This window comes from Sardina pilchardus, chromosome 8 (assembly GCF_963854185.1).
Source record: "Sardina pilchardus chromosome 8, fSarPil1.1, whole genome shotgun sequence".
Lineage (NCBI taxonomy): Eukaryota > Metazoa > Chordata > Actinopteri > Clupeiformes > Clupeidae > Sardina > Sardina pilchardus.
In genome coordinates, this window is record NC_085001.1 from 11164883 (window position 1) to 11182382 (window position 17500).

General features: G+C 46.9%; 2 protein-coding genes across 3 annotated transcripts in view; one reads left to right on the forward strand and one right to left on the reverse strand.

Annotated features, from left to right (window-relative positions):
* The window catches only part of glt1d1 (glycosyltransferase 1 domain containing 1), a 57681-nt gene extending 48789 nt beyond the window's left edge, over positions 1 to 8892 (forward strand). The window contains exons 11-12 of one of the 2 annotated variants that reach the window (XM_062542693.1): positions 1809 to 1907; positions 7310 to 8892. In XM_062542693.1, the coding sequence (XP_062398677.1) occupies positions 1809 to 1907; positions 7310 to 7459 (249 nt within the window). In that variant the 3' untranslated portion in view covers positions 7460 to 8892. The remainder of the gene's footprint in view (positions 1 to 1808; positions 1908 to 7309) is intronic. The other variant, XM_062542694.1, reaches the window with a different exon arrangement.
* A 3565-nt stretch (positions 8893 to 12457) lies between these two features.
* LOC134089419 (transmembrane protein 132C) overlaps positions 12458 to 17500 on the reverse strand; it is a 31825-nt gene continuing 26782 nt past the window's right edge. Inside the window, exons 9-11 of the mRNA XM_062543861.1 lie at positions 15042 to 15233; positions 12803 to 14008; positions 12458 to 12685 (exon numbers count right to left, since the gene is read on the reverse strand). Of these exons, the coding sequence (XP_062399845.1) occupies positions 12458 to 12685; positions 12803 to 14008; positions 15042 to 15233 (1626 nt within the window). The remainder of the gene's footprint in view (positions 12686 to 12802; positions 14009 to 15041; positions 15234 to 17500) is intronic.

A 17500-nucleotide genomic window follows, 5' to 3' on the forward strand; every position in this document is an offset into this window, starting at 1 on the left:
CCCCTAGCATTTAAGGAAAACATTTATCTATTTACGATACATTCTTCAATCACAAAGAAAATTGGTGTCCTTGGCGGTTTGATTTGTACTAATTTTTTGAGTTAAGGCATTAAGATCAATTGTCAAATGATGATTTTATATTCCTGTTTTAGCAGGGTATCAAATACATGTGCTCCTCACTGTATGTGTGTGCATGTGTATGTGTGCATATGTGTATGTGTGTGTGTGTGTGTGTGTGTGTGTGTGTGTGTGTGTGTGTCATACAGACAGACTCTGAAGATGTCATGTCATGGGTGAAGCATATGCTGAGAGAATCAAGTGATCTGTGACTTTTATGATATGAAGAGTTCAGATGCAAAAGCCTCTAAATCCACTTTTTGTCAAAAATGAGATAATGATGGTGAGTGAATGCTCTTCACATATAGTGTAAGTTAATTCAATAATTTAGCTTCAAAAATCACTAAATACCATTCTCTTCCTGGTCTGAAATATTGATTTGTAGGCGAAACCCTACTCTACAGTAACATGACTGATACAGAGCATGCATCTCCAGAGGCGGACATCTCGGGTTGAGAAAGTAAAAGTCCTGCCAAGTATTTGATCCAACCATTTAGTAAACCAGCTCCTCCTAATTAGCAACCGGGTAGATCAGATCGTTAGTGATATCACCTGTGTTAAGTGCACAGGTAGAATATGGCGGGACTTTTACTTTCTGGAACAAGGAATGTCCACCTCTCACCTTGGAATTACTGTATGTAGAATGTAAGATCTTGAATAGGCAACGAACGCATCTCGGTTCATTTCAAATTACATAACATTTCTCTGTCTTGGGGCGGCTGTGGCCTACTGGTTAGGGCTTCAGGCTTGTGACCGGTGGGACAAATGTGGGTGGGAAAGGAGCTGGAGAACTGCTCTCCTACACCCACCTCCACGTCTGAAGTGCCCTTGAGCAAAGCACCTGACCCCTCACTGCTCCCCCAGCGCCGCTGTGAGGCAGGTCTCTGCTCCGGGTTAGTGTGTGCTTCACCTCACTGTGTGTTCACTAGCTGTGCTCTGTGTGTTCACTAATTCACGGATGAGATAAATGCAGAGACCAGATTCATTGTATACACTTGATTTACATTTACAAGACATTCCTTAAAGGTCCCTCTCATTAGCACTTTACAGCACGTTGGAACTTGGTTTTTTGGAAAGAGCTATAAAATATGAATTTATAGTATTTAAAGTGCTATATAAAGAACTGTTATTATTATTATTATTACATTATATTATTCTCCTCCCAAAACAGCTGTTCATCCAGCAAGGCATGCATTGATAACATCACATGGGAGTTCACAGACATGCCCCCAGAGTGTAGAGCTGTAGCTGCTTGGCTGTGCTAGCTGCATGCTGTAGCAACTCGAGCTAGGTAGATCCGATTGGTTTTTAGATTTGTTTCGCACCGACAGCACTCTGTGACCTCCAGAAACAGAGATATATGTGAAAACCTGGAGTTCTCCTTTAACCCCGGTGGCATTCTAGCACTTGCACCGGGCATTATGGCTGCATTGCACGGTGGATATGTCGATGCGTTATTTATGTCCACTGACATGTAATCTAGGGTACCTGCATGCTTCTTTGAATAGAAAGAAAGCGGGAGCCCTAAAAAAAAGGTCGGAGTTGGTCATAGCCGTTACTCAGAGGTCTCTGGCATGCCCCCAAATGCCAGGCTTTACACGCTGCCATTAATCCTGGTTATGTTCCCTGGGGGGTTGTGGGATTGATGGGGAAAGGGATGGCTTTATGATTTCCCTATCTGTGGTCCTCAGGCCATGGATCTGGGATTGCCCGTGTTGGCCAGAGACATTCCCGGGAACGCCGCTATTGTTCAGCATGAGGTCACTGGGCTGCTCTACTCCTCCCCTCAAGTAAGACTGTCTTCTCTCTCTCTTTCTCGCTCATTCACTCACTCTGTCGCTGTCTTTCTCTGTCTCTCTCACACACTCTCACTCACTCACTCACTCTCTTTTTCTCTCTCTATCTCTGTCTTTCCCTCTCACTTCTTTGTCTTTCACACTCAAATAGATGCATGCACACACACACACACACACATTCACACACATACATACACACAAAACACACATGTTGGAAGGATTTCCCTTTGACGTATGTAAACAGTGAGCCATGTGCACTGGTCCATGGCCAAGTAAATCCTCTTGACCCCAAGAGTTGATAGGTCACAGGTCACAGTATCAGGGCAAACCTTCTGCTCCTCCTGCTGGGAGCTCTGGCCTCCTTTAAAGCTGCTGCAAGCACTTTACTTAAGGCCTTTACTCATCCAAACGTCTTTGAGTGTCTAAACAAGCGCTACACAAATTAAATGTATGGAATACTGAAACCATGACCTAGTGTTGTCAAGGCAACAAATTAATCGAACCATAGTTGTCCCCATAGCGGTAGCTTTCTTAATCTATTTCAATTATGTTACAATTTAATTTAATTTAATTACAATTGAAGAGTTCAGATGCAAAAGCCTCTATATATATATTGCACTGTACTAGTCACATACTACAACACGTGTTCCTACCAACATGATTAAATTTGTTACCACAGAATTGTATTTTTAGCATGGGTTTCCTTCGTAAAAGAGACTTGCATGTAACTTCACAGCATATGGTTAGAATCCTTAAATTCACAAACATGTCTTAGCTTTATTTTCGAGGCAGAAACTCTCACTCTTAACAGCCGCCAGTTTTTGATAAGACGTGAAATATCCACTGGAATGTTGTTTCTTTCTATTACACCTGCCAGGGAATCCATGTATAGTGGCTAAGCTGCTGCTTGGCAGATAGAACATGATTAAATGGCTATAGCCTACATTTAAAACAATGTATTAGCTAGACATGTCTACATTCAATGCTATTGAAGCCACTTTTAAAGTTTATTTAGATTCAGTGACACCGCCGCCATGGAAACAGTTTCTGTTGGGTTGTGTTTGTTTGATTTTTGTTTGTTTGTTTTTTTTCTGTTTGTTTTTTATCTCCTCTGGGATTTGTTTGTTGCCAAGGGTAGCACGGACAGCATTGTACAGTGTGCCCTTAGTTCAGAGGCAGGCGTGTTTGAGACGAGAGGTCCTCTATCTCTTGGCACGGGCGTAAATTGGACGCAGGGGGTCCAGAGCTGCCCGCACTAAGGCTGTAACTGACCAGTGATCACCTGCTGGGTTACAGGTTCACTGTGCTGAAGTAGCTCCCTGAGGAGTTTGTAGTTATCATCACTAGCAGACCTGCTAAGTCAATTGACAGACAGACAGACAGACAGACAGACAGACAGACAGAACACAACAAACATCTCACATACATACAAATCACTCACAGAAATGTGAAAATTGCGTAGAAGGGCTAATAAAGCCTGTAGAACAGTCAGATGGACAGCAGTGATATGACGGTAGGAGCGGAGACAAACAGACTCATGCTGAAAAGGCCATTTCTCCCGTCCCCTTTTGTGTGGCCCTGGGGACAAAAGACCTCTTCAACCTGTCTGTTGAACACGACAGTGATAGAAGTCTGCCACTGAACATGCTCCTCTGTTTATTGAGATAAAGCCATCGTATTCCACCAACAACCTTTGAAAATAAACATCTCACCAAAAAGTGACACCATTTGAAAATGTGAATTTTCACCCAGATATTGAGATTTGAAATAGAGAGACAGAGAGAGAGAGAGAGAGAAACGACAGATCAGACAGAAGAAAAAAAGAAGAAAAAAACCCAACAACAAAAAAAATGGAGAGGTTCCCAGCGGTGGCGCGCTAGTTGGCACACAAGCTGGCGCTGACGTGATTGCGTTGCGCCGGTGCCAGAGGATCAGGCGTTCTCAGCGGGCGGCCGGGGAGTGCAAGCCGGTGGTGCCCGCTAAGCCGCGCCGAACGGAGCCGAGCGGAGAGGCTCGCAGATGGCACGGGAGTCTCCCGCGAGCTAAAAACCGCAACCCTCAAGGACCGACATCAATGCTCCGCTTTCAAAAAGACGACGCCTGTCCTCCCTGGGAAAACAGAGAACGAGCCGCTTAGAAGGTCTCAGGAAAATTACCCCAGCGATCAGCATTCAACTTTATTAAAAAATCCTTTGAATATGAAAGGGAAGCTTAAAAGCAGCACTTGTGTCAGTGCTGTTGGAATAATCGTGAATGTCGTTTTTCAAAACTGTCTATTTTAGTCTTCAAAGTCCTCCTTTTTTTTTTAATAAAACAAAAAGGAAAGTAAGGGAGAACATTGCAGTGTATGTTACAAAAGTAGTGATTGAGAGAGAGGGGGGGAATGGAAAAGGACATGATCAATGGCCTTATTGGTGATGCAGTGTGCAGGAGGCCATGATGAGGGGCCAATAAAGGATGGAGCAGTGGTCAGCTCGCCTGGCACGCCCTCCCAGTGACGTAACACCTTCGGCTTTTCTTGTCTCTGGTCTGGTCAACTGCTCATTGAGAAGGATTTCTGAGTTCTCGAAAACTGCGGAACTGCCCCCTTTTGGTCGAGAACCAATCAACTTTGAGCAGCCCCAACTGCTCTGGGTAGAGGCGTGTTCAAGGCAGAGGAAAGAGTGTTGTTATTGGTTTAAACTCGGCAAACCGCTTTCTGACATCGACCAGTAGCAAATCGAGGCACTTAAAGGAGGCGGGTCAACCAGCGCTTGGAGAAACCGTGTTAGCACAGGCTCTTGGTCAGACTAAAGTCTCGCAGAGCCTTTGAAAGTCGATGGTAATCAGGCTAGTGGTCAGCCTCTTTCCCAACCCTCTCTAATAGCACTAATGGCCACTGCAGTAAGCACAGGGCTACACAATACTGCTGAGAGCGTTCTCACCAGAGATGTAAAAAAGTCCGGCTTCGGAAAAAATAAAAGCCCTGCCATGGATCGGTTCTATTTTTGTGATTTCACTAATTAGCTGATCTACCTGACTTAATCGTTTTGCTCGGAATCAGCTGATGACGTGAATAGTTGGAACAAACATGTGGCAGGACTTTTACTTTCTGAAACCGGATCCAGATAGGGGAAAGGCACATTTCTGTGAATCTGTTTCTATTTCTGTGGCTGGTTCAGGAATCTGAACTGAGCTGATCGGCTGATTTTCAACAATAGCACGCAGGAGACAAAGCAGTCAAACAAAGTCAAAACTTCACAAAGTTCTGCTTTAGACTTTTTATAGTAGTTTGCAGCGCCTGGCCATCTGGCTAAATGTATCTGATAATTTTACAGAGACACATTTCATCAATCTCGTGTCAAATTCTCACATACAGCAAACCTTATGGTGTTGAGTTTGCGTCAGTTTGTAGATGTTTCCAATGTTAGATCTGATATCTCAGATAGATGACCATGGCTTCTCAACTGTGCCTGTATGTACAGTATACAGAGAAAGGTCATGGACATTATCATGTGAGCGGTTCATGGCTGAAACACACTTAACTGTAGGAGGCCTGCTGAGTTGTTCTAAACCTTGCTTGCCCCTCTCTCATCAGCGTGAGCTCCAGCAGCTTTCAGAGCTTTGCCGGCGTAATTAAAAGCGACTGTTTCCCCTTTTTCACTCTGTGGACTGCAGGTCCATGAATACACACAGCTCTGCTGCTTTCACTTCCCAGAACGCTTTGAAACACGTCGCTCCACTGCCATCACCACCCCGGAGAGGCACTTGAAAAGCTCCTGCTCCTGTTGAAGTGAAGGAGTTACTGTAGGTGGCCGACTGGGCGTCTTTCATGAGAGGAGCTGCTGGCTAGTGTTGACACCCTGGCGCCTGCTGAAGGAGGCTGAGCCATTACACCTTTGCCAGGTCCTAGCGCTCTCCACCGATGCAAGGGCTCCAGGCCAGGCTCACAGAAGAGTGGAGAAGGAGCCTGTGTGTATGTGGGTGTGTGTGGGTGTGTGTATTCAGAGTGTACTGGTGTTCAGGGAACCATCTCATTAACCTGATGTTTTTATATGTATTTTTTGTAGGGTTTTTTTTTTTTTTTTTCAATTAGGTGAAGTTTGCACCTCGCCTGGCAGTTCCAGACCGGCAGGTTGTTTGTTAGTTTGCCTGCTCGCCCGTCTGCCCGTTGGCTCTTTCTCCAGCAGCTGGTGTTTATAGTGACACAGTGGTCAGAAGGCAGCAGTGGCCACAGACACCCTTGTCAAGGACCAGACGGTGGGCAGCATGTTGGGGGCAGACCAGGTACAGGGAAGTCATGGACGTTTTGAGACAGTGGACCCTGGATACTTACCTGGCAGGGCTGATGGAATTATCAAAAAGGTTTTTGCCCAGGGCAAGGCTCGGCCAATGCACTCTAGTCAAGCTGACCACCTCAAATGTTGGAATCTCGATTGCATACTTTCTGGTGGGGGTAAACTGTGCTCATGCTCTCCCCTTTTTTCCATCCATCCATCCATCCATCCATCCATCCATCCATCCATCCATCCATCCATCCATCCATCCATCCATCCATCCATCCATCCATCCATCCATCCATCCATCCATCCATCCATCCATCCATGCCCAGCATTAGTACTGTAAGTCCAAGATCCAGCCCCATGCTAATGTAGTGAGAGGTCAGGGACATGGTTTGCCCAGTACTCCCCCTCCCTCTCATTCCCCCTTCATCCCAACCCCTCACATCTGAATCGCCTCCGTGGAGACCAAGTCCAACTGAAGCGGCTTCAGAATGGGCAGGGGTTAACGGAGGACACTCGAGGCCTGGCCTGTCCTGTCGTCGTGCCGAAGGGGGAAGGGGTGGACGCTGCAGTTCCCGGTCCTCAGCGCTGTTAATCATGAATGCTCCCGCTGTCACATTAGATTAATCTATGACTCACCACAGCGAGGCCTGCAAAAAATAAATAAATAAATAAAGAAGCAGTGGAGGAGAAAAAAAACAACCCCTGGGTAATCTGCGGTATTTCGTCATGATTCAGTGCTTAAGCTAAAGTCCTTTGTGAGACGGCAAGTCAATGCTGAATCAGTGGCCAATTTAGCTGCCTCATTTTGGCTCGGCCTTGAAGCCCTTGTTATGAGCCGAGTGACAGCCGAAGTCTCCCTCTTCGCAGTAAGTTACTGGAGATGGAAGAGCGTGTAATTCACTTCAGATATCACCCACTAGAGTACAGGTAGTGACTCAAATTGAAAAAGACAAGTTGCTAAGGTGTTTTTTTTTTTCCCTTTTTCTTTTTGAAGCAGCAGTGCCGGGAAAGCTAATGCTAACATATGACAGCAGGTGAAGTAGCCCACCGAGTTACCATGGTGATGGCAGCTCTTTGCTCTGGCTCTACCCCCATGGTCACAAGTTGTTGCTTCCTGTGCTTCCTTTCCAGGACTTCATCCTGATGGCCGAGCAGTTGCTGGACGACAAGCCCCTTCGAGAACGGCTGACCGAAAATGGCAAGCGCTACGTGGGTGAACACCACAGCTTTGTCCAGGAGAGGAGAACGTACCAGGAGCTGGTGGAGACGCTGCACTCATGAGGAAGAGGCCCTCTTCCAGAGCTACTGTGGTTTACGTGGACACTGAAGTGTCTTCCTCAATGACCAGTTTACTACTTTAAAGAAAAAAGAAAATGATGAGATCATTTGCACTAGATCAAAATTGGCCTCCTGGCTTTACAAAAACAAAAACACAAAAAAAAAGAAGGATTTGAAGATTGGGGCTTTTGACTGTTAGACAAAAAAAATATGATCTTGCCTGATCAAATACATATTTTTTCAATTCAAAATATTCAAAATAGGGCTGCTTTTATGTCTAATCAAATGCTGTCGTCAGGTTCCAGGACCAAGGTTCCAACTTTAAATGGATCCAGACACTCTCTCGTCTCACTTAAACTTTTCTCAGGGCCAGATTGCAGGCCAGTGAACTTCACATCTTTCCATCATCTCTTCCTCTCCGTCTCTTGCTCCTGTCTGGTGCTCTAAGAATCTCAGGAATACTGAAGCAGACAGATAGCAGGCTTTCAAGGACAGTGTTTTCATGTTTCACTCTCTATTTCCGCTTTCTTTTCTACTCAAAAGCTAAAGTGATTTCAATCTGTGTCCAGTTTACAAGTAAGTTTCATGTGAAGCAAATCAATTTACATTTACAATCAAACAATAACCAAAAGGCACACAGTGACCCCAACCAGGGCCCTTTTCTATGCAAATTTGTGTGTTTTGTGTGTTTGGATGAGAATCTTTAATTGTGGACGTGGATTTAATTGTGAGTTGAGGCAATGACCCATGCATTGACTAAGAGTTGGCAGCCATTTTCTGTCAGTCAAAGTATGAAGGTGGACAAAGGTTTAGGTCCACAGGCATTGCCAGTGGATGTGACTTGATCACTGCAGGAATCTGCCATTTTGGGGGTAATTTAAATGCAATGGTTAACTAGCTTTATGTCATTACATCAGCTAGCTGTCATACAACATTAGTGTCTTAATTTTCTGGGTAGCAGACTATCAGGGTTCCAGTCTGCTGGACTTCGTTAAGTATTCTTTGTAATGTTTACCCTGTGGATATGAGATTTGGGCATTGCACCTTTCACTTGCTTAGCTGTGAGAGGAAAGTGAGGCTAAATACATTTTTCATTAATCATGAAATATCTCTGCTTTGGAATTAATATCAACAAAGCCCTGTATTATGTGAGTTATTTTGGCATTGGTGATTTGCTGTTTTATTTAAAAGTTATTCACTGTACTGAAACATTTAATTGGTTACAAATCATAGTTGCTTGTTTACTCAATGTTTTCTTGTTTACTCAAAGCATAATTTTATTATGTTTTAAATATTTTAGGGGCATTTTGTGTTATTTAATGGTTTCGAATTCTTCTGTCATATACTGTATGTTCAGATTTATGCGGTTATTATGTTCTTCACGCTCATGCACTTCATTAGGACATTCAATATGAACAAATAAACACCTCTCAGAACCACGCCTTTGTGGAAAATATTTGTTATCCAAACCTCTCGGATGAAAATGAGTCAAATCGACTTAGTTAAAGTACAGAGGCTGTATGAGATATTCAACCTAGACACCAAGAAATCTGTCTGAAAAGGTCAGTTTCCCAATAATTCAAGCCCATCATTTGTTTTCTCCTCACGAACTGCTAGCTGCCCATCCCATGAGTGCTCAGTCTCTGTGGGGAGCCCTTGCTCCAAAAATAAAAAACCCTGTGTGGGGTGTTTTTGGGAATACTGAAGGAAGTGGTGAGATACTGTACATCTGGTGGTCCTTGGTTAAAATATAATGTAGGCTACAGTATGTTGTTTTGGGCAAAATTGGCTGCTAAGAAATGATCTTAACATGAACAAGCACGAAACCATGCACAATTGCTGGCTACTTTTAAATGCCACGTTTTTTTTTTTTTTTAAAATAGTATTATGCTGTATAGTTAAAGGTAGGTTAGGAGATCACTTCTGAAGCATTTTGTGCTATGTTACCAGAAATCTTTGCACCCTGCGAGCAACCAATTAATTAAATGCTCGGACATCAAAACAAATTTCAGTCACCTCTGGAGGCTGCAGGGATGTCAAAATCCCACCAAGTCATTGGGCAGCAGCAAATATATGGAGACTAATCAGTCTATCAATTCAACTTCCCTTCGTGCACACACTCTCAATTTCTGCACGTGTTGCGCATGAGTGAACACAGCCTCCTGACACTCAACCAAGCGCTAGCTATCTTGGCTGCATTACAAGTGCAATTAGTAGAAGAAGTTGTGTGTGGCGAATATGAAGTTGTAGCCCAAGATGAAAACTTTGTTGGCTCACCAGTGGTGTGTTTATTTATTTATTTATCCCAACTTTATTTTTTATGTTTTTCCAATAGTTTCCACCATGAGGCAAAAGTGTTGTGTGCTGTGATATTGTTGTGTACAAAAATAGTGTAGAGTAGCTCGAAATGAGTGTGTTTAATGTAGCCAGGGTTATGTTTTCAAGTCAAGTCAAGTCACTTTTATTTATATAGCACATTTTTGTAAGCACAGAGAGCAACCCAAAGCGCTTAGATTACTATTCAGTTTTCAGCCCTGGATAAGCTAGTCTCCAGCTGAGTTGGAAATCCTTTTCCCCTGGTAACATTTCAGACTTGTCAAGAGTGCAAGGATGGATGGCGACGCCTCAGGAAGTTGAAGGCATGGACATTTATACCGTGGCTGCTGACTGTTTCTGCTTTTGGGCAGGTAATCTTGCTATTTGGTAACTTAGCAGCTTGATCAGCTACAGTAGTGTTATGGTTAACCTGTTTTATTGCTCAAAACACGTTTGTTAAAATATACAGCCTAGTTTTCATCTTGCAGACTATGTAATCCATATATTATGTTATCAGTCTGTATTTTCTCCTTGAATGGGACCGTTGATGAATGTAGGTAGTTTGGAGGTGATGCTAGCCACTCTGCTGACTAGCCAATTCAAATGAACGCTCCCGTAACCTACAGTATATATTGACATTAGCACATGTTCTGGAGCTGTGAGGTGACCAGGAGGTGACAGGAGTGGCATTTCTCTGGGACCTTCAAAAGGCTTTCTGTTCTGACTCTGAAGTACCCCACTTCATTCACAATTAGGCCCAGAGAGAGACACTTATCTCCTGTCCTGTTTCTGAATCCTCATTCATTTTTCATATGCCACCACCGAGACGAGATAGCAGCAGCAGCAGCAGCAGCAGCTTCAGGTCACCCTCCGGCCTCTCGCTCCGAGAAACCCAATATCCCAGAAAAGATCAGAAGTCACAGAAAGGTTGGAGGCTTGGAGAGAGACCCATGATACTCACCCGAGGGTGGCACGTATGAATGTCAGTCGGAGCAGAGACTCCGAGACTGAGATGCTGAGATGACATTTAGTGGCGAGGGAGTGTGTAATGGAGGCAGAACTGTGTGCCGTCAACACTCCATCTGGAACATTCTAGAACAGCCAGCCCTCCCTTCATTGTTTCCTTTTTCAGAAAGCACCGAAAGGCCAAAGATATATGAGCATAAATCAAGCTGCTGTTATTATTGTTATTGTTGTTTGTTTGTTTGTTTTTTGTCTAACACATAAATCCTCCCATGCTGACAAGTGTGTGTGTGAGGAAAATGTGTGTGTGTAAAAGCACAATGGCAGCACTGACTGACAATACTTTGCCAAGTTCTCAGACTAGACTGAACAGTAATGATCCATTTTTGTGATTCAGCATTTTTCCAGGCTAAATGCATAAATAGCCTATCTATAAGCCTGGTAATGGACCCTACAATTCCAACTATACGCCACCGATAATATTGACAGGAAACTGTCTGAAGTTTTAATGAAAAAAAGAATTCAAAGCAGTCGGTACATAAAATGCATGATGAAGAACAAAAAAAACGTCTGTAACCGAATACTCTATACAACACCCAGACATGTGTAACACAGTATAATAAGAAAAAGTCTCACAACAGATTTGTGCTGTTTACAGATGCATACACCAGTGAGCGTTGTCTCTTCACAGTTCACATGTGAGCTTGGCATACAAATGTGTAAGGACTAACAGAAACATGTACATGTTAAAATACTGTATGGAACCATCAGCTGTGTGTGCCTTTACAACCACATCCATAACCAAAATATGATTATTTTTCTCTTCTTTTTTTTTTCTTTTTTAAATCAACCATCCTAAGATAGCCTCTCACACAAAAACACACACACACATACTTACAAGTCAGTTAAATCAGGTTTGCCTTGGCTTGGACAACTGATATCTCTCATCTGAGTCCCACAAGTACTGTATATGAGCCCCCCACCCCTCTTATTCTTAACATCTCTTTGATATAAGAGTCCTGTGTAGCATGTAAAAGGCCTTGGTTGAAGTAGTTCTCCTACTCCTCGATTCCTCCAATGAGCAGTAGCACAGTATGAATGGATAAGCCATTTACACACACACTGATACGCTATCAGTGTGTCAGTATGCTCCTCTTGTACCCCGTGGAGAAAGGCATTGAGGTGATGAGACAAATAGTCAACGACCTCGAAGAAGAAAGATTGGAGATTTACTCCAGAAACATCTCCAGTTTCCTCGAAGGCTCTCATCCTCAACTGCCCCGACCCCCCACCCCCCCATGTAGCAGTCCATGGATCCTGGCCGACATTTTGCAAAGCTTTGATTATTCCATCTGAAGTGCCCATTTCATTCCAGTTTGTGTTTTTGTTTTCATCGTCCCTCTGGGCCTAGTATCCTGTAGCACTTTGGACGTCATAACTTGGTTAGCAGGCTTGGATAGTTGGATAGCAGGCATGGTGGAGTAGGGGTAGCGTGACTGGCCCAGGTTCAATTCCCTAACCCGCCATTTGTGAGTCCATATCACTTTGGATAGAAGCGTCTGCTAAATGTTAGTCCGTCAGTAAAATAGGCCCCCAACCGATCAAGTTATGACTGCCCTCAGGGATACATGGACTCTTCGGCCCACGTGAGTCTATTTGGGCAGTTTTTTTTTCTCTTTTTTTAAGTCTGGACGTTACGTCCCAGGTCCTCTGCATGGTCTATTAAAGCTGCTCTAGAGAGTCTGAATCGGGCACTTGGGTTTCGCTCCCCTCGTCGTCATCCCCCCCTCCTCCTCCTCCTCCGTCACAGCAGTCCGACGCCTCCTTGCCCACCCAGTGGATGCCCCCGTTGCCGTTGGCGCGCGGCGGCAGGTGGGGCGAGTGGCGGTCCAGCGAGCCGAAGGTGGTGAACTGCACCCGCTTGCGCTTGCTGGTGGGCGAGTGGACCGACTCCCCGCACGCCAACCCCGCTGGCACTCCCGCGCCACAACCACCTCCTCCTCCACCACCACCACCTCCACCACCACCTCCTCCTCGGCCTAACGTCCCACCCTGGCATCCCCCCACCATCACCCCTCCGGTGACAGCACTGACGGCGGCGACTCCGTGTCCGGTGGCGACGATGGCGGGCGACCCCAGGGCCGGGCAGTGGCCGCGGCGGGCGAGGCTTCCCGTGCGGTCGATGTCGATGACGGTGGTGGCCTGCTGGGCGTGCGCGTGGTGCTGGTGGTGCGGGTGCAGCAGGTGCTGCTCGTGCTGCATGGGGCTGCCCGGCACGCTCATCACCAGCTCGGCGTCCGTGCCCAGCCACACCCAGTCGTGCCGGTGGTGCTGGTGCTGGTGGTGGTGGTGGTGCCCGGCGGGCTCGGAGCCGCCCTGCCCCGCGGGCAGCTGCTTGTGGCGGAACTTGACCAGGTACGTCATGCAGTTGACCAGGAAGACCAGGATGGCCAGGCAGAAGACTCCCAGCAGCGCGTACATGCCGATCTCCAGGTCGCTTAGCGGGCGCAGGCCCAGGGGGTTGTCCAGGCTGCTGGCGCCCTCCTCCTCGTCTCCGTCGCCGTCTCCGTCGCCGTCTCGGTTGTCGTCGGCCTCCTTCTCCACGCTCTTGGGCACCTCCACCTGGGCGGGGAAGTTGTTGTAGTTGACCAGGTTGCCGGGGGCTTTGCCCAGGTCTCCGGAGGAGTTGGCGGCGGCGGCGGCGTCAGCGCCAGGGCTGCCCCCGCTGCCCCGGCCGTCCCTGACGGTGGGCTTGGTGGTGGTGCTGAGCTTGCGCATGGCGCTCTCCTCGCGCTCCGACGCCGAGCTGGACGCCCCGTCCTGCTCCGTGGCCGCCACCGGCGGCTTGCCCTCCGCCACCTCCTCGCCGTCGTTGCCGTAGTCGCTCCCGCCGTCCTTCCCGCTCGCGGGGCCGCTCGCGCCGCCCTCTCCGCCCGCACCGCCGGTTCCGTTCCCGCCGCCGCCGCCGCCGCCGCTACCGTCCCCCCGCCTGCCCCCGACCTGGAACTTGACCTTCAGGCTGCCGAGCCCCACGGCCAGCACGGTCTTCCTCTTGGACTTGTGGCAGGCCTCGTGGATGCCCATCTCGGCCCTCACCAGCGCCCCCTGGCCCTCGCCCTCCGCCACCACGCGCACCGCCGGGGCCTCGCCCTGCACCGACACCACGCCCTCGTCCAGCGACGTCGCCGACAGACGGTAGTGCGCCGGGTCGTACAGCTCCAGCGGGGTCAGCGAGCCGTCGCTGAACTGGAGCCAGGAGCTCAACACCGCCTCCTGAGAGAGAGAGAGAGAGAGAGAGAGGGAGAGAGAGAGAGAGAGAGAGAGGGAGAAAGGGGGAGGGAGAGAGAAAATTAGAGAGAAAGAGAGCTGTAATTTATCTAGAAGTATTTTTTGCTTGATGTGCTAACATTTCATTGATGTGCTTACAGGCAGGAGAGGGAGAGAGAGACAGATATGTGAGAGAGAGAGAGAGAGAGAGAGAGAGAGAGAGAGAGAGAGAGAGAGAGAGAGAGTGAGATGTCTGCTGTAATGTTATTTTCCCAGAAGTATTTTTGCTATATTTCATTGATGTCCTTACAAACAGGGGAGACAGAGAGAGAGGGATGGTGCCGTGAAAGAACAACAGAGACAGGGCGAAGTGAAAAGTTAAACAGAAGAAAATAGAAGTTGGATTAAAAAAAAAGTGGAGAGAGAGAGAGAGAGAGAGAGAGAGAGAGGAAATAGTAAGGCGTGTCTGATCAAGAGGACAACACCATTTCCATGCTCAGCAGCACGTCCTCAATCCTGCGTTACATCACCCCCTGCATATCTGGAAAAATTTGCTCATTTTCACAATAATGGGGGCTTACGTGATGAGCAGGAGAGCAGCGGGGTTGATTTTTAAGCGATTACGGCGGCAGCGCGTGTGCGCGTGAGCGAGCAGAGAAGCGATTGCCACGGGAGTCATTAGCGGACAGAGAGACAATGGCGCCTCACGCCCCGGTGCTCCTCTGCACTCCCCGTTCTCCGCTGACCCGTTCCCACCGGCTCAGCTCGGCTCATCCCCTGCCCGTCGCCATGGTGAGCTCAGCGCGCGCCACGGCGATAATTATGAACATACATGCGTGTTTAGTCACTGCGATGTAAAGAAGTTGGTTCACACCTCCAGTGAATGTGAAGACCATTTGTTGTGTGTCATTGCTGGAAACTAATTAAGCTCTTGTGTGTCATAAGAGTCGTGGCGAGGGGAAGGAATCTAATTGGTCGGGCGTGGGCTGCGGACTGACCTGTAAGAATCTGATTGGTCGGTCTCGGGCTGCGGACTGACCTGTTTGGGGCTGCTGAGCTCCTCCTGCGTGGTTGCCGTGGCGAGGACGGCCCTGTTGCTGCCCGGGCTGAGCTGCAGGCTGAGCGAGAGGCCGCTGAGCAGCTGCAGCCCGAGCTCCGTGATGCTGACCCGCTCCTCCAGCACCCGCACCGTGCGCTCCGCCAGGATGGAGTCCGACAGCGGGGAGAAGACCTGGGAGGGGTGGAGGTGACGGAGAAACACAGAGATGGAGAGTAGAACCAAAGATCGTATAGTTAGGAAGATGAGTCATAAAGGGTTTTTTTTTATAAACCGTCTCTGGTATAACAACGTGAGGGTCAGGGGGGTTGATAGAAGCACAAATGAACGACAGATAAGTGCAGTCTCACACTACAGACCCTTTCAACTAGACCGGGTGAACCCTGCCTGATCTGCCGGCGATTGGATTGCGCCCTGCAGGCTCAGGCTGGAAACCTGCACATTTATCTCTCCTGCTTCCTGTCCACGTTTGCTGGAACCAATCACAAACTGGCTTATCAGCCAGGCACACCCGGATCGTTGGTCTGATTGGTTGAAGGACTATCCAAGCCTGAAGCGTACGTACAGTATAGCTGAAGCCTCAGCCCTGTTGTCTAGGTCAGTGGTTCTCAAAGTGGGGTCCGTGACCCATAGCCAAGGGGTCCGTGAAATAATTTGCTTGAAATTATAAAGTTAACATTTTAAAAAGATGATGCTCTTTTCACCCATAAAACAAGCAAATTCTGTCTTATTTGGTCCTACCCACATTAACTTGGGATAGTGGACCCGGCCACAACTTCAGAGAATACGAATGGTTAACTGTTACGGTTACAAGGGGGTCCTCGGAAAACGTTATCCCCTAAAAGGGGTCCTTGGAACCAAAAACAGTGAGAACCCCTGGTCTAGGTATGTTCTAATATAGCTGAAACCTCAGCTGTAAGAACATTAGAGAATTACAGCCGCAAGGTGAATACAACACACCAAAAATGGCCAGCTAACATATCCATTGTCCCTAGTACATGGTGTAAAAACCTGGATGAAAGGCCTACCGTCTGTGATCGCAATGTCTAGGAGTCAGCTTGCCGTAGCCTCCCAGTGTGAAGTCACATAGCTAGTGGCTCTCACCGCCCGCTGTACTTCACTGTGTGACACTAATCTTAAGCAGCGCAAGTTCATTAAATGTTTACGTTTTTATGGCGGTTGGCATTTATAAGCCAAATAAACGCAAGAAGAAGACGGGTCCAAGTCTGCAATGCCCACAAGGGAAACACAAACCAGGGCCAACACAAACAAGCCCTGGCCGCTCTCCAAAGGCCCGACTAATTATGAGCCTAGAAGGTGTGGACAAGTATTCATTTCACCAACTAGCTGAAGGAAGTGACCTCAATACATATTATCCCTTACCATGTGACCTAACCAGTCCTAACAATTCTCGACATAGTGCCCCACTTATGGTTTGGGACAAATTGGTGAAAACAAATTCATTACCTCCGCCAAGGAGGTTATGTTTTCATCGCGCTTGTCTGTCTGTCTGTTTGCTTGTTTGTTTGTCTGTTTGCAAGATAACTCAAAAAGCTATGGATGGAAATGACCCAAGGAAGAAACGATTAATGATTTTGGAAGTGATCCGTATCACCGTCTGGATCCAGGAGGAGGTTATGCTTTCGCATGGCGGAGGTTTGTGCTCTCTGAGTGCTTTTCTACTTTTTCTATGTGCCAGCTGGTAGCTTGTAGGGCATTCACTCAATCCTGCTGTCGTCAACTTCAGAATGTAATGCTTTGCCTTTCTATCTAGCTCATCAGAATAGTTCGATACATTTTCAATGAACAAAGTCAACCACGGGTCATTCCACGCCAAATCAACCAGAGCCCACGCACTTGCGTCTCAAAAAAATCTGAAAAAAATACCATGTGTGCCTATGTTACCCAGGAGACACTCTGTAAAATGTTTTTGTGCTAAGATCAATACTTTTCAAGTAACAGCCAGTTTTACAGGGGGAGGGGGGTGTCAAATTTGTTCTGCCTCTTTTTTTTGTCAAAGTTCACAAGCTCATTGCTCAAGAACTAGAATCTGTAGGAGGCTCAAATTTTGCAGGCTGGTGCATAAATAGGAATAGTATGCAGTAAAATCACCACGAGTAGTCTGGATGATCCTGCATGGTCATAGCAGTCCCTCAAAGTTGATCAAAATTTTATTGGAGTTTTTGGCTGGGTTCTGTTTAGGCCTTCAGAAGACACATTTTTACTCAACATAGACTCTTGGGGTTTTTTTCTTATTGAGATAAGTAGAAACACTCTCCGAAAAAGCAATGAAGAGAAAAGAAAATTCATCAGGGACTGAACAGTAGACCTCACAAGTTTGAAAAATAAATTTGGATCTCATATTCAGAGCACCCTAACACCTTGTGGGAATATACAAAGATTTTTTAAATATTTTTTTCTATAATCTGCATTACCTCTTC